Source organism: Thalassophryne amazonica, chromosome 15, assembly GCF_902500255.1.
Source record: "Thalassophryne amazonica chromosome 15, fThaAma1.1, whole genome shotgun sequence".
Taxonomy (NCBI): Eukaryota; Metazoa; Chordata; class Actinopteri; order Batrachoidiformes; family Batrachoididae; genus Thalassophryne; species Thalassophryne amazonica.
In genome coordinates, this window is record NC_047117.1 from 68205874 (window position 1) to 68223153 (window position 17280).

Here is a 17280-nt window from a genome sequence, read left to right on the forward strand (position 1 = left end):
CTGAGTGACAACTTATTAGCGTCAAACCAAACCTTAAATTTTTCCAGTTCTTTCTCCACTATGTCCAGAAGCTGTTCAAGATTTTCACCGCTACAGAACACAGTTGTATCATCCACAAAAAGGACACATCTCAGTGAAATCGACACCCAACTTATATCATTTATATAGATTAGAAACAACAAAGGACCCAGCACTGAGCCCTGCGGCACCCCACATGTGACTTCTCTGAGTTCAGAATTAGTATTATTGAATTGAACCTACTGAAATCTGCCTTGTAAATAACTAGTTATCCATTCATATGCCAGACCTCTGATTCCATATTTCTGCAGTTTAGTTAATAGTATTCCATGGTTAATTGTGTCAAACGCTTTCTGTAAATCAAAAAAAAAAAAAACACCTACTGTATCTTGTTTATTGTCAATTGCAGTTGCTATACTTTCCACAAAGTCCATCAAAGCCTGTGATGTAGTTTGAGACCTTCTGAATCCATATTGGTCTTCACAAATGATGTTATGCTTCAGTAAATAATCATTTAATCTTTTAGCAAATATTTTTTCCAAAATTTTGGAAAATTGTGGCAGGAGTGATATAGGTCTATAATTAGAAAATGTGTGTTTGTCACCAGTTTTAAACAGAGGAATTACTTTGGCTATTTTCATTTGAGAAGGAAATTTACCAGTACTTAGTGACATATTGCAAATGTAACTGAACGGTTTTACTATACAATCAATAACTTTTTTTAATAAAGCCATATCCAAATGATTAAAATCAGTTGATTTCTTACTTTTTGAACCATGAACCAGATCAAGTATTTCCCTTTGGTGAGTACCACCAATGAACATTGAAACAGATTTGTTAAAACGTCGAATTATTTACCCAGAAGTTATTAGTTGGTGAGTCAATTTTACTGGCGAGATTTTTACCCACATTAATGAAGTATTCATTAAAGTGTTCAGCAATAGACTCATCGTTATCAATCGTGATGTAGTTGTTACTCTGAAAAAATGAAGGATAATCTCTAGTTACTCTATTCTTTTTTACTATTTCATTTAATATGTTCCATGTGTTTTTGATGTTATTTCTATTTTTGACAAGTAACTCATTATAATATCTTTTTTTACTGAGTCTCATGACATTGATTAACTTATTCTTATATGCTTTATACTTACTTTCAGCTTCCTTAGTTCGTAGTTTTATGAATTGTTTATATAGTAATTTTTTCTTTTTACATGCCCTCTGAAGCCCCTTAGTTATCCATGGTTTATTGCTATATTGATTTCTGTATATTTTGTCAACAAATGGACAGTGTTTATTATACAAACTGGAAAAAATGGAAATGAAAGCATCATATGACCTGTCAACATCATCAACAAAAACATCCGACTAATTCTGACTTGATAAATCCTCCCTTAAATTTTCAATTGTTTCAGGTGTTACTTTTCTACTCATGAATTTGATATTGCTTCGATACTTACAACAACCCTCCAATGCAAAGACTGAGAAAACTGGCAAGTGATCACTGATATCACTGACCACTAGTCCCCCACTAAGATTACCGGATATAGCGTTAGTTAAAATGTTGTCAATGAGAGTTGTTGAGTCCATAGTTATTCTGCTAGGATGAATGATGGTTGGAAACAGTCCTCAACAGTACAAGGTGTTTATAAATGAAGTGATTTGTGAATGATTGTGAGGGTTTAAAAAATCTATATTGAAATCTCCACAGACAAATAAATGCTTATTTCTGTTGATTTTGTTGTACATTCCTAAGATAACGTCTTCAAAGGTGTCAATATTTGTCCCAGGAGCTCTGTAAATGCAACTAACAACTATGTTTTTGGAGTTTATAGATGTAATTTCTATGGTAACACATTCCATGATGATGTCCACTGTAAATGACATGTTGTTAATGAGTTTACAGTTATAATCTGACCTTACAAACAATGCAACGCCTCCGCCCCTTCTCGTCTGCCTATTAACCAGGAACAATTCATAACCATCAAGATATACTAGATCTTTATTATCCTCATTTACCATGTTTCAGAAATTGCAATAACTGAAAAACTTTTTTTGGATGTTTTCAAACAATCATTAATAGTGGACAGATTATGAGAAAGACTTCTGCTGTTGAAATGTATAACTGAAAAATCTTCATCATTGATTTTATAATTTTTGAATTGTTCTTCTGTAAAATATTTGCACTGTCTCACAATATTCTCACTGAAAATGTTATCAGGATCATTTTCAGATTTGAAGGGGTGGTTAGCAGAGTTATTATAATTAAATGTATCTAGACAGAGCTCCTGGGCAGAAATAAACAGATCATTATCCTCAGTCATTATGTCTTTCTTGTCTCCGGGTGTAGATGATGTGGATGAGTGGGTTGCTCCAGTCTGCATCATGGTGCTGTGATGTGTTTGAGTCCTCATACCTATTGTTCATATTTGTCCAGCTCCTCGATGTTCCTTATTGCCATGACTTTTGCTTGTTCTGCTGATCCGTTCAGTTTAATGAATATTTTACAGTTTGAAGTCCATGTGTGCTGCATTTTTCCCTGTTTCTTTAAGAAGCGTGCTTTCCTGGCGATGTCGGCATTCCGTTTGGTGAGATGTTCATTGATGAATATGTTTGTCCCTTTCAGTTTTCTTCCTTGTTTTAACAGTGCTGTTTTGTGTTTTCTGTTGATGAATCTCATGATGACGGTTCATTTATCACCGTCATTTCTCCGGGGCAGAGGGTGGCACTCTTCAATGTTATTTAAATCCATTTCTATATCTTTAGATAGGAGGAAATCAGCAACCTGTTTTTCCACAGAGCTGACCTCCTGTTCACTGGGCTCCCCTCTGCTCTCATCTGTTACCGCCCGTGCGTAGGACCGTGGTTTGATGTGAAGACCTGTGATGATGACGTCGTTGATTCTGGTGTACTGCTCCAATTCAGCCACTCTGTTTTCCAGCTGCACCAGACGCCGGTCTTTCTTGGCGTTCTGGAGCCGTAGTGCCTTCACCTCCTCCACCAGATCCATGATTGATTTCTGTTGCTGCTTCACAACAGAAATCTCCTCTGATAGAAAGTCCAGAGATTTTTTTTAATATTGTCACCTTCCTCTGCTGTCAGAACCTTCTTAGGCCCCATGGTCGGCTTGTGGGCTGCTTGACGATCACCGATGTTAACAGCCTGCGTTGTTTGTCACCGGGATGGATCTGTGCTGCGCTGGTGCCGCACAGCCTCGGTGTTTCCGCACTGATGGATCCGCGGTGGCTGCACGAGGCCTCGGGGAAGCGGCACTCGTGACGCGCGGCTTCAATGACGCAGCACGCGGCCTTGATGAATTCACCACGTTGTTGGTGTCCAGCCGCGGGGCTAAGTTGCCAGTTGAGGTGGTATTCCCACTGTCCAGGTTGGCAAACACCGGCGTGGCAGATGGCAACTACAAACACCACCTCTGAGGCACCAAAAATCAGATACAAACTTTTTGCAGCTCACTCTCTGACGACACGCAGCTCTGACTGACGATTGACTGAAGAATTCACTAAGTTAAACTGGCAAAGAAGGTAAAACAAATTTATTGGCATTTATTTATAAATATTACATACAGGCTTGTTATTTTTAAATGTTTTGCACCGTTAATGCACAAAACTGTATCTACAGTATAATGAAAGATCTTTTTGAATGTGTTAACTATTCTGTCAATTAGAGCTGCAACAATTAATCAATGATTAATTGACTACTAAATTAATTGCCAACTATTTTCATAACTGATTAGTTGTTTGGAGTATTTTTTTAAACAAAATGTTAAAATTCTCTAATTTCAGCTTCAGAAATGTGAATAAATTCTGGTTTCATTATTATTTTTTTCCCTAATTTGAATATGTTTGAGTTGTGGACAAAACAAGATGTTTAAGGATGTCATCCTGTGCCTTGGGAAACACTAATCGCCCTTTTCACCATTTTCTGACATTTTATGGACCAAACAACAACTCGATTAACCGAGAAAATAATCAACAGATTAATCGATAATGAGAATAATCATGAGCTGCAGCCTTAATGTAAAAAATACAACTGTGTACAGTATATCTGCCACCCCATTCAAATAAGTGTGGACACCCCACTGACGAAAGCGTGTAAAAACACTGCAAATGGAAAAGAAGAAGCCTGAAACTCAAAATAAAAGTGCATAAATCAGTTTTCTTTTGCAGTAAAAAGCTGCAGTGACGAGCACACACTGCATTATGGCTGTTAACATCGGCGATCGACAAGCTGCTCATAAGCCGACCATGGGGCCTAAGAAGGTTCTGACAGCGGAGGAAGGTGACGATATTAAAAAATCTCTGGACTTTCTATCAGAGGAGATTTCTGTTGTGAAGCAGCAACAGAAATCAATCATGGATCTGGTGGAGGAGGTGAAGGCATTACGGCTCCAGAATGCCGAGAAAGACCGGCATCTGGTGCAGCTGGAAAATAGAGTGGCTGAATTGGAGCAGTACACCAGAATTAACGACGTCATCATCACAGGTCTTCACATCAAACCACGGTCCTACGCACGGGCAGTAACAGATGAGAGCGGAGGGGAGCCCAGTGAACAGGAGGTCAGCTCTGTGGAAAAACAGGTTGCTGATTTCCTCCTATCTAAAGGTATAGAAATGGATTTAAATAACATTGAAGCGTGCCACCCTCTGCCCCGGAGAAATGACGGTGATAAACGAACCGTCATCATGAGATTCATCAACAGAAAACACAAAACAGCACTGTTAAAACAAGGAAGAAAACTGAAAGGGACAAACGTATTCATCAATGAACATCTCACCAAACGGAATGCCGACATCGCCAGGAAAGCACGCTTCTTGAAGAAACAGGGAAAAATCCAGCACACATGGACTTCAAACTGTAAAATATTCATCAAACTGAACGGATCACCAGAACAAGCAAAAGTCATGGCAATAAGGAACATCGAGGAGCTGGACAAATATGAACAATAGTGTTTCTTAAAGCGAGAATCTGGACAAATATGAACAATAGTGTTTCTTAAAGCGAGGATCTGGACAAATATGACCAATAAGGTATGAGGACACAAACACATCACAACACCATGACATAGATCAGAGGAACCTATTCATCTACTACCTATTCATCTACATCTGGAGACAAGAAGGATATAACTCAAAGGATTGCTGATCATGGAAAAGTAGAACTGAGAACATTTAAATACACAGACCACAATGTACTGGACTTGGAGCACGATATAGACCCGGACAATAATTTCTTCTCAAATATCAATGACAGTTGTTGCTATTATACAGATGAACAGTTTAATCGGATCATTAAAACGGATAACAAATTATCAATAATCCATTTCAACAGCAGAAGTCTATATGCAAACTTTAACAACATTAAAGAATATTTAAGTCAGTTTAAAAAAATATTTAACATAATTGCTATATCAGAAACATGGATCAATGAAGATAAAGGAATGGATTTTGAACTGGATGGATATGAATTTAATTGTGTAAACAGAAAGAATAAGAGTGGAGGAGGAGTGGCTGTGTATGTGGATAAGAACATGGATTATAAAATAGTAGACAATATGACAACTGTGATTGATAACTTATTAGAATGTATAACTATTGAAATATGTGAAGAAAAAAGCAAAAATGTATTAGTCAGCTGTATATATAGAGCACCAGGATCTAGTATTGAAACATTCACTGACTGTATGGGAAAAATGTTCTCAAAAACTAATCAAAAAACTGTGTTCATTTGTGGTGACTTAAATATTGATCTGCTCAATCCAAATAAGCATAAAATAACAGATGAATTTATCAGTATAATGTACAGTATGAGTTTATATCCAAAAATCACCAGGCCAAGCAGAATTACATCCCATAGTGCTACCTTAATTGATAATATATTCAGCAATGATATTGAGAATAACACTGTGAGTGGATTATTAATCAATGACATTAGTGATCATCTACCAGTTTTCATCGTTTATAATAGAAACCATCGGCGGAATCAGCCAGAGGAGAAAATAAAATACAGGCGAGTGCGGACAGAGGAAAACATGAACACACTAAAGAAGGATTTACAGGAGCAAAACTGGGAAAAGGTATACAGTGAAAGTGATGTTGATAGTGCATATGAAACTTTTTTACAAATATTTACATCATTATATGATAAAAATTGTCCAATTAAACAAGACTACAGAAAACAAAAAATCCAAGCTCGACCATGGATGACGAAAGGGTTACGAAATGCATGTAATAAGAAAAATACACTGTATAGAGAATTCATAAAACTAAAGACTAAAGAGGCAGAAAATAGATATAAGAAATACAAAAATAGATTAACTAATATTATACGGGTATGTAGGAAGGAATATTATAGTAACATATTATATAATAACAAAAACAATATTAAAGGAATATGGGATATATTAAATAGCATTATCAAAAATGGTAATAAAAAACAGAGTTACCCTCAGTATTTCATTGATAATAATGTCAAGAAGGAAAATAAGGATGAGGTAGTCAACGGTTTTAATAATTTTTTTGTAAATATTGGACCAAGCTTGGCAGAAAAAATTCCCGATTCCCAACCTGAGGATTGGGATAATAATCTCATAGAAAGAAATCCCTGTTCAATGTTCCTCACAGCAGTGGATGGAAATGAAATTATAGACATTGTGAATAATTGTAAATATAAAACATCTACCAATTTAAATGAAATTGATATGGTGGTGGTAAAACAGGTCATTGAATGGATTGTAGAACCATTAACATACATCTGTAACTTATCATTTCAAACCGGTAAATTTCCCAATCAAATGAAAATAGCTAAGGTTGTGCCGCTGTATAAGACTGGGGATAGACACCACTTCACAAATTATAGACCTGTTTCTTTGCTTCCACAATTTTCCAAATTATTAGAAAAGTTATTCAATAATAGATTAGACAAATTCATAAATAAACATAAATTACTTACTGATAGTCAATATGGATTCAGAGCACATAGTTCAACATCACTTGCATTAATAGAATCAGTTGAGGAGATTACAAACGCCATAGACCACAAATTACATTCAGTTGGAATATTTATAGACCTTAAAAAGGCTTTTGATACAATTAATCATGACATATTAATCAATAAACTTGAACAGTATGGGATTAGGGGGTTGGTGTTGCACTGGGTGAGAAGCTACTTAAGTAACAGAAAACAGTTTGTGAAGTTGGGGGAATATACATCATCATGCTTGGACAATGCTTGTGGCGTCCCACAGGGGTCAGTATTGGGTCCAAAACTGTTTCTAATTTATATAAATGATATTGTCAATGTTTCCAAAATATTAAAATTAGTATTATTTGCAGATGACACAAGCATTTTTTGTTCAGGGGGGGATTTGCAGGAGTTACTGAGGAGGATCAGTATAGAAATGGGAAAATTGAAAATATGGTTTGACAGAAACAAATTATCATTAAACTTAAGTAAAACAAAATACATGTTATTTGGCTATTGTAATACAGACATACAGGTTCAGTTACAAGTCGAGGGGGTAGATATTGAAAGGGTACATGAAAATAAGTTTCTGGGGGTGATAATAGATGATAAGATAAACTGGAAGACTCATATAAAACATATACAAAGTAAACTGTCAAGAAGCATTTCAGTTCTAAACAAAGCGAAACATATTCTGGACCACAACTCACTCTGCATTCTTTACTGCTCACTGGTTTTTACCATATTTACAGTACTGTGCAGAGGTATGGGGTAATACTTATAAAGGTACAACACAATCACTATCAGTAATGCAGAAAAGAGCTATAAGAATTATTCATAATACTGGCTATAGAGATCATACAAATCCACTATTTTTACAATCCAAATTCTTAAAATTCACAGACTTGGTTCATTTTCAAACAGTACAAATTGTGTATAAAGCAATAAACAATTTACTTCCAGCAAATATTAAAAATATGTTTTTTAACAGATCAGGGGATTACAGTCTGAGGGGGAAATTTAATTTAAAGCATCAGTGGGCACGAACAACATTAAAAGGTTTCTGTATTTCTGTCTGTGGGGTGAGGATGTGGAACAGATTGGGAGTGGGGCTCAAGCAATGTCCAAGCATGAACCAGTTCAAACAGCGGTACAAAAATATGGTTTTTTCTGGGTATAGGGAGGAGGAAGTGTAATGAGGGTTAGGGTGTTTTTGTTTTTTGCTTCGGCTTGTAAATATATAGTATTTTGTATGTAAGTAGGTATGTGTAGGTGTATATTTATGTTTGTGTATATATATGTGTATATATGTATATGTGTATATATGTGTATGTATATGTGTATGTATGTTGATGTGTGTATGTATATATGTATGTGTATATATATGTATATATATATATATTGATATCGGTTTAGGTGTGTAGGAATCTATGTGTATATGTGGCAAAGGGTATTACTGGTTGTGGGGAAGAAGGGGTAGGGATAAATAAGCTGATGCTTCACCCTACCCCTTTTCGGACATGTTGGGTACACAGTAGGAACTTTTTTGTTGTTGTCTTTACTGATCTATCTTGTAATTGTTGTTGTATCAAATGTTCGAAATAAACAGTTTTCATTAATTCATTCATTCATTCATTATCGCGCACAAATTTATCGATTAACAACAGAAACTCAATTAAACTGATGCCAACACAGAGAATGAGAGTGGTGATAAATACTTTGATGGCGATGAGAGAGGCTCTGCACTGAAAACGCTCCACTTTAGCCAATAAATTACAGATTCATCTGAAATTAAAACTCTGCTCTGCTGTTTAAAATGTTAAAAAGTACGACCGCTCGAGTTGCTGCTTTGACACTGAGTGCGTGCACGTCTGACCTGTATGCCTGGTCCCTGGACCCTCTGCAGCTGCTCCTGGATCTGCCTCAGCTCCTCCTGCTGCCGCTGGATGTTGGCCTGGATCACTCTGGTCCGTTGCTCCAGCTGCTCCTTTAGGTGTTGCATGGCGTTGACCTGAGCCGAGAACTCCATCACAGGCTGCATGCAGGTTGTGAGAAATACTACAGTGTGATACAATACCATTCAATTCATTTATATAATGACAAATCACAACATAGGCGCTTCACATGGGAAAGGTCTAACCTTACCAACGCCCCTGAGCAAGCACACAGGTGACAGTTGTAAGGAAAAACTTCCTCTTTTTGAGGCATTTTTTTGGAAGAAGAAGAAGAAGAAGAAGAAACCTCAAACAGATCATACTAAGCAGCAGTGACCATTGTGGCCATCCAACCTAGGCTTTGGAAATGAAAGGTACCGTAAACATATATAAATTAATTTCAATGTAACTTCAACCGCACTTGCTCCTAATTTGCATTATCGATCATCCTTGATAACCAATCTTCCAGCAGATGGCAGTGTTGGTTGGTTGGTTGGTTTATGAATTGATCTGGTGTGTCAAATTTTACAAACCAGGTCATCCTTGTCATACAGCCTTTTAATTTGGTGAGTTAGCATTAGTTTAGGTTAGATTATTACATTTATGGCTTTGAGTTATCAATCGCTCACTGCATTTCATAGGGTACATGTCTAGGCTCTTCTAAAAGCCTAGGAATTATGACTCTATGACTAGAGTGAAATTATAGCTGTTTTTTTTGTCCTTTTGTATGTTTTTTACCCGAAGCCATCAAATATGGCCACTGGGTATTGCAAAGGCTTTTTGTCCGTCTGTCCGTCTGTCCATCTGTCCATCCGTCAGTCTGTCAGTCTGTCTGTGCTCAGCATAACTCCTGTCCTACTACTGCTAGAGTCTTCAAATTCACAAGGAACATTCTTGGGACACAGGCCTTGGTTCAAAGATGGCTAACCTGGACGTATTTTAAAAGGTATTAAAAATTCACATTCTGTTCCTATTTTTATGGTATGATCTCACGGACATTAGAGTGGTGATGTCACTTCCTGGTGTCTCTAGCTGCTAACTTCGCTTTGTTTTTGGCTAAATATAATACTTTTGTCATATATTATGTAAAAGCTAGCGAGAAATAAACACTTCTAAAACTGAAAACGCTGTTATTGTAACATGATAAAACCTCGGGAAGGTTTTACAAGACATTTCATGGATGTCAGCGTGCAAGCTAACTTCCGCTCTTGTCAAAAGCTCATGTACACATTAATTTATGTTTTAATGGCATGTGCACGCCCTCCTGCAGATGCCGTTAAATACTGTTTTGTATTGATTGATGGAGGGGCTTTATTGAACATGTACAAAGACAATAGGATCTTAATAATTAATTAAACAACTGCAAATTATAACAAAGGCAATGCTCATATGCTAGAGGGTATTTTAGCATTGCATTACATTTTTATTTGTATGCACATCTGTACAGCACTGTAGAAGAATTTTTAGGTCCATATTTGAACTGTGATGAACTATCAAGTGTCCTGATCCGAACTGTATGTCCTCTGGTTGAACTAGCAGGTGTTCAACCCAAAAAAAGGGCTCCATTAGTCATTTAGTCTGTCAGGGGCTTTCCAAGGCCTTTTAGGTGCTTTCCCGCAGGTCACGTGCGGGGGCCTCAGGCCAGCTGCACGTGTGGCTGAGGCCACGTGCGGAGGGGGCCTCAGGCCAGCTGCACCTGTGGCTGAAGGTCTTTTAAAAAAATCAGTTGTAAATCCTTCATGTTTTAATGGGAGCGTTTGTCACATTGAAATAATGGCCTAACACCTGCTTAGGGTTCACTAGAGGACGCTTCCAATAGAAAACCATGTCTTGGGAATGAAATAAATAAAAAAGTCGAAGGAGGAGCGATGCCCGCGGGTCTCCAATAAATAGACGAGCGCGGTTGTCATATTCAGTCTCTCTAGAGGACTCAGTTTGTCTAAGCTTTGTGTCGAAGGCTTAAATAAACTTAAAAACTCTGTGCATTTTATCTTGCTTAAGGCTGAATTATTCTAAAGTGTTGTGTCCTCTTTCTAGCATATCACTTGCAATTAGTTTGTGTTATCTAAAAGACGACATCCTGAGAAGACCAAAAAGAGAAGAGCCGCGACAGAACTTGGCGAGCCAGCCAGGAGGGTCCAGGGGCATTCCGGCAGCCTGGGGCAGTCCAGCTCATCCCTCCAGACCGTAAATAACAGTGATCACGACTAAAAGGTAAGCAGAAACCTTTTATAACTTCTGCACGATCTGGAGGAGTGAGTCGGGATTTCCGCCCAAGTTGACAGGTGATATTTTTTAATTGCCTCTTACCCAAAAGAACCTGGACTAAGAAAATTGATAAGAGACTAAAAAAAGATAAGATTGAAAATTATCAGGCCTTGTAGATAAAATGCTCAGAAGGTGTGTGTGTTCCCGGGAAAAAGAATGTCTATGTGAGTGAAAGTTCAGGAATGTTCATGAACTCTGGTGCGGAAAGAGTGCGTGGAGAACTAACCTGGATGCTTGGGGAATAATTGGTGTTGAAATTCGTTACTAACGTGCCGGCTGATAGCATGCGCTGTAGGGGTTAATTTAGGGGAGTATACTGACAAATAGATACAAGGTAATACAAGGTTATTTAAAGAGTTTAACAGAGACTGAAGTGAAATAAGTGAGAAAAAAGAGTTTAACAAGAGAATACGTGCAGAGAATGCACAAGATAAGCGCCTGAGGGGGCGCAGTAGAAATACCGTACGTGATAAAGAGATTTAAAGAGAAAAGTGCAAAGAAGCACAGCTGACAGTAAGTAAAAGAGCTCAATAAAGGACGTCATTTTTTAAGAAAAGAGAAAAACTATAAAAAAATAATAAAATAAATAGAGAGTTAGTGCAGAATACATGAGAATTAATGAAGCAGAAAATAGTGCAGTAAGGCACCAAATACACGCTTGTGGGGCGTGGGAGAAGAATAAGTAATTAAGTACACAGTAATATGAGTTTTTTTATAAGAAAAGAAAAAGAGAATATTTTCAGTGCAAAGGCACATTAAGCTCACGAGGAGCTCAGTAAGTGAAAAAAAAAAAAGGCAGAAGAAAGTGCAGAAAGGCACAGGATACGCACGCGAGGCGCGGTAAGGCGTAGAAATAAATGAAATATTGTATGCTCAGAAAGGAGCTTGTGAAAATAATATATTAAGCACAGGATACGCACGCGAGGCGCGGTAAAGCGTAGAAGTAAATGAAATATTGTATGCTCAGAAAGGAGCTGGTGAAAAATAATATATTAAGCACAGGATACGCACGCGAGGCGCGGTAAGGCGTAGAAGTAAATGAAATATTGTACGCTCAAAGAGGGCTTGAAAAAAGTAATATATGAAGTTGCTGACAGCGCCGGAGAAGCTGTCTAACGTGAAGAAGAGATACATGCTTAAACAGAACACATTGGTGTTAAGTGAATAAAAAGGTTGTTTAAAGCCGCGGAGTGAAAAGTGGCAGAAGTCTAGATAGAGATATATAGAAAGTTGTTTTTAATAATTTTTGTGTATAAAGCTTTTGAAGATTGGTGTGTGGGAGAGTGGAGAGTAATCTGTGTAAAGCTGTGAGAACTTGCAGGCTGGCTGACATACAAGATTAATGTGAAAGAGTACGAGGGGGAGGTATTTAGACCCAACAGGAGGACTTGGGAGGTGCATGACAGGCAGAGAGTAAAGTGTGAAACAGAGACAGTGAAGAAAAAGACAGAAGAGTGCTATGTAAATACAGAAAAGGTAGATATTATTTCAAAGAGAGAAAACTAATAAACAAACATAGCAGAAAAAGAAAGAAGAAGCAGAAAGTTAAAAAAAAAAAAATAATAAAATAAAAATTAGAAGGGAAATAGAAAGTCAGGAGCAAAGACATTAGGAGGTGTTAGGGTTGTAAGAGGATTAAATAAATAAAGTTGGTTATAAATCAAAAGAGTTAAAGCTTAGATTATAGTGAAAAAGCTGACAGACTGATCAATGCTTGGGACAGTCTTTGATGGGAGACTTAAGTGATGATGAAATAATACTCCCAGAACATTACTTGACTGACGGAGACATCGAAACCCAGGGAATCAGGACACATTTTTGGCTGGAAAGGACCTATTTTGACAGGGTAGGAGCAGAACATTGGCAGGACGAACAAGAGATCAATCAGAAATTATGGCAGATTACTAAGGTAATCAATCTGAAGCAAAAGAAAGAACAATTCCCTCTAATTAATTGGGAGCTGCTGATAAGACGTCTGTGGCATCAGGGTTTAACCCCGTGGCTGGAGCTGCTTTGTGCTGATCCTAATAAAGAAATTAGCATACCATTAAATCATTTAATAACACTACCAACCGATCCAGGTGAAGAACTGTTTCCTAGGTTGACTCTGACTGTGGTCCCAAGGAAGGTTCGGTGGGAAACAGGTAAATTTTCATATTTAGTTAAAGAAAAAGAAGACGGGCATAGCAGTTGGAAATTTAATCCTTTTAAGGGTTTAAAATACAAAACAGGTGTTACAGCCAGCAAGTTATTGGTCTGGATCAGGACAGCCCCTGAGGGACTACCAGAACACCATAGAAACACCTCACATAGCGTTTGTCAGGGTTACATGGGTAACTGTCAAGGTCAAGGTCGGGAAAGTACCCCGCTAGACTTAGTACTAAGAAAATATCCAGGAAAACGCACTAAGGCCAACCAATGTATGAGAAAGTGGCACAAAAGGTCACATGGGGGCAGGCAATGGCCTTTGGTGGAATCATTTGATCCGGTGATGTGTGAAGCAGTTGCGGTAGAAATACAGAAAAAAGAAATTAAAGATCAGCAGAAGAACGTAAAAAACAACAAAAAACGCACTGAAGAAAAATAAGTTTTGGCCTTGTTCAAGCAGGAAGCACAGAGGCTACAGCAGAAAAGAGAAAAAATGACAGAGGAAAGATCCAAAGAGATTAAAGCCAGTGCACCGAGCTGGGAAGCAGAGCCACCCCCATATAAACGTCATGATATGGGGAAGACAGCTGGACAATTTGTATTAGGAACTCGTGAAGAGGACCAAGGCATGGATGTGGAGGGCAAATTCACACTGACACTAAAAGCTCGAGAGCCACAAGGAGACAGGTCCTCAGTCTGTCAAATGGATCATACAAGGTCTCCAAGTCCGAAAGTAAGTGGTCGCACACCACGACCAGCAGGGGGGGCCACAAATAACAGTGACACGGAGGCAAACGAGGATAAAGAGAGAGACCTGAAGGCTCTGCCTGCACATCGAGGTCCACTGAAAACCGTCCCCTCCCACCATAAGTCAGCCGACTGGACCTTCACAGGCTATAGAGGCTCCGAAGAGTGGCACAAGAGCTTCTGTGACACACTGGATCTGGCCAGAAGAGATAATGAAGAACTAGCTGAGCAACTTCGGCTAGCGAAGGAAAGAATACAAAGACATAGGGACGCCGAGGAAAGAAGAATATTACAACAATCGACGCCCAATCAAGGGAATCACATTATAGAGCCACCCACCCGAAAAATTTCTGGTGAGATCATCATTGAGACTGCAAAAGAGGCCCGACTCAGGCAAAGACAACAATGTGTAGCCAAAGACATAGCGGCTTTAGAACAGAATATAACCGACTGGATGGACTGCCTGGAACCAGTCAGTCGCACTCGATCTGGAAGACAGTATGGAGTCCGCACAGAAGAAGAGGAGGACGAAGACCTCATATGCCCATTGGTGGTTAGAAATGGTCATCATGTGTATACCCCATGGAGCTGGACAGACATGGTGGGGCTGGCCAACAGACTGCCAGACATCACCCAAGGAGCTGGGAGATGGATAACTGCCTTAGAAGAAGGCACTGCAGGGGTAACCTTGTCTTTAGGTGACATAAAAGCCTTGCTAATGCATGTCATGGGAAAACATGACACTGAAGAATTAGCAGGAAAGGTTGGACTAACACAAATGATGGGCACTAATCAACATGATGAAGTCCCCTTTAATCGCTATAGAAACTCCATGTGGGAAGGACTGAGAAGAAAGTACCCTGAGGTCTTGGATCCCTCTAAATTGGATGATGAGGAGTGGACACCTGAAGAGTGCCCAAAGAAGTTCCTGCACCGATTCCAGAAGAGATGGGCGGAGGAAACAGGAAATGCATGGAACCATTCTCCAGCAACTGATATCCTGTTTAAAATAACTGTAAAAAAGGCTCTACCAGATGAGGTTCAGAAAGCCCTAGATGGAGTTGTGGGACTATCAAAAATGAATTGGGCTTTATACTCTGAGCATATTTGTCACCATCTTGAAATCTACAAGAAAGAAAAACAAAAAGAAGAAGATGCAGCAAAATCCCTGACGAAAAAATTGGTGCAGATGCAGTTGGGAGAGCTAACCAAAGTCAAGAAAGAAAAAACAAAGACCCAGGCACCAATGATGACCCCTGTTCCTTCTGAGTCGGCAAGCACAGGCCCTACGGCAAACACTGCTGCCACCATACAGGCACCTGTGGTAACAGCCACACAGAGCCCCCAAGGAGCAGCAGGGAGCACTGCTGCAGGAGAAGTCTCGGCACCAGTGGAGCATCACTATCACTACCATAGCACTGGCACACCCGGAAATGGACCCACCTACAGTCATGGGTGGAGAGGAGAGTCACGGAACTTTCAAGGTCAAAGAGGAGGGTGGCGAAGAGGATCTCGCCAACCTTCATTTGGAAGCAGATTCCAAAACTCAGCTCCCAGGAACAGTCAAGCGGGACCGCCTATGGGACCAACACCCCCAATAGGGGATCAACCCTCTAATGAGTGTTGGAGCTGTGGACAACCTGGACATCGAATGAGAAATTGTCCGGCCCGACCTTGGGTTGGACCCTCTGCCTATTGGCAATAGGGAGGCCTAGAGAAGACAGAGGGGGAAACGGTGGCATTGGCTATTTCGATGATACCTAAGGAAGAGCCAACCGTCACTGTTAATATACAAAACAGAGATTTCCCTTTCATGGTGGATACAGGGGCAACATACTCTTGCATAGGGAAAATGGGCGCTCATCTCCCCCTCTCTGGGTCTGTAATTAAGACCATCGGCTTCTCTGGGAAAACTCAAATAATACCTTTTACACGCCCACTTCCTGTAACGATTGCAGGAAAAACAATTGAAGCACCCCTGTTATACTCACAAAATACACCTGTGAATTTGCTGGGAAGAGACATTTTATGTAAGCTACAAACCCAGATAGTGTGTACCCATCAAGGGCTGCAAATACACTTTCCTGACGAAGCACTCGCCAACATTATGGTGCTTATGGACATGGAAAACAAGGTCCGACCTGTGCAACCCATGGTATACTGGCTGAAGTTACAACCAGAAAATTCAAATCTTCAACTGGAATGGGAAAAATGGAAGCCCTGGGCAGAACAACACTATGAAGCAGTATGTACACCTAGTTTACCTTTACATGTCACCCTGATGTTCGACGCCAAACAAGAACAAACTGACTATGCATGCTGCTGGGATGCATTGATGAATCAACGGCTGTTTCACATAACCACCACAGAAATTTATTTAGGCCCCCAAGGGGCCGCAGCTTCTGTCAAGCTAACTTCAGCTGAACAACAATGGTATCAAGTGCCGAATGCCATGCCTCATGTGACCCTTTTAGTCTCAGAAAAGTACGAATCCCATGACCTAGGTCCAATGGTAAAGACAGCCTCAGAAGTTGAAGAATGGCAAAACATGGAAAGTCCACAAGTACATCTGTCAAAAGACCAGCAGTTTATACGAATTAATTTAAAAGTAAATGATGAGGCTATAGCTCAAAAAGTGGAGCTCAATCCTAGACCAGAGGGACAGATGGTGTTATCGGCCCAACAAGAGAAATTGTTAGAGCAAATACCACCAGTGGTGTGGTCCAAAAGCAAAACGGATGTAGGACTAGTAAAAACAGCCTTACCAGTAAAAATAAAAGTAAAACCGGGAGCAAAACTGCCTCACCAAAGGCAGTATCCATTAAAACCTCAGGCTATTGAAGGCATAAAACCAGTAATTAAGGGACTAATGGCAGCTGGAGTTCTAATAAAAACTGCAAGCCCATGCAATACTCCTATCTATCCTATCCCTAAAAACAATACCAAAGAGTATCGGCTGGTACATGATCTGCGTCCTATCAATGCAATAATAGAAATGGATGCACCTATAGTACCTGATCCGCATACTATACTATCAAGCATCCCTGCTGGAGCAGAATGGTACACAGTAATAGATCTGTGTTCAGCCTATTTCAGTGTGCCTGTGCACCCAGACTCACAACATTTGTTTGCATTCACATTTCTGGGACAACAGCTAACGTATACACGGCTACCTCAGGGACTGAACCTG

General features: G+C 39.4%; 1 protein-coding gene across 2 annotated transcripts in view; it reads right to left on the reverse strand.

Annotated features, from left to right (window-relative positions):
* The window catches only part of LOC117527005 (circadian locomoter output cycles protein kaput-like), an 84566-nt gene that overhangs the window by 12042 nt on the left and 55244 nt on the right, over positions 1-17280 (reverse strand). For both annotated transcript variants that reach the window (XM_034189138.1, XM_034189140.1), the window contains exon 19: positions 8870-9028. In XM_034189138.1, coding sequence (XP_034045029.1) covers positions 8870-9028 — 159 coding nt within the window. The remainder of the gene's footprint in view (positions 1-8869; positions 9029-17280) is intronic.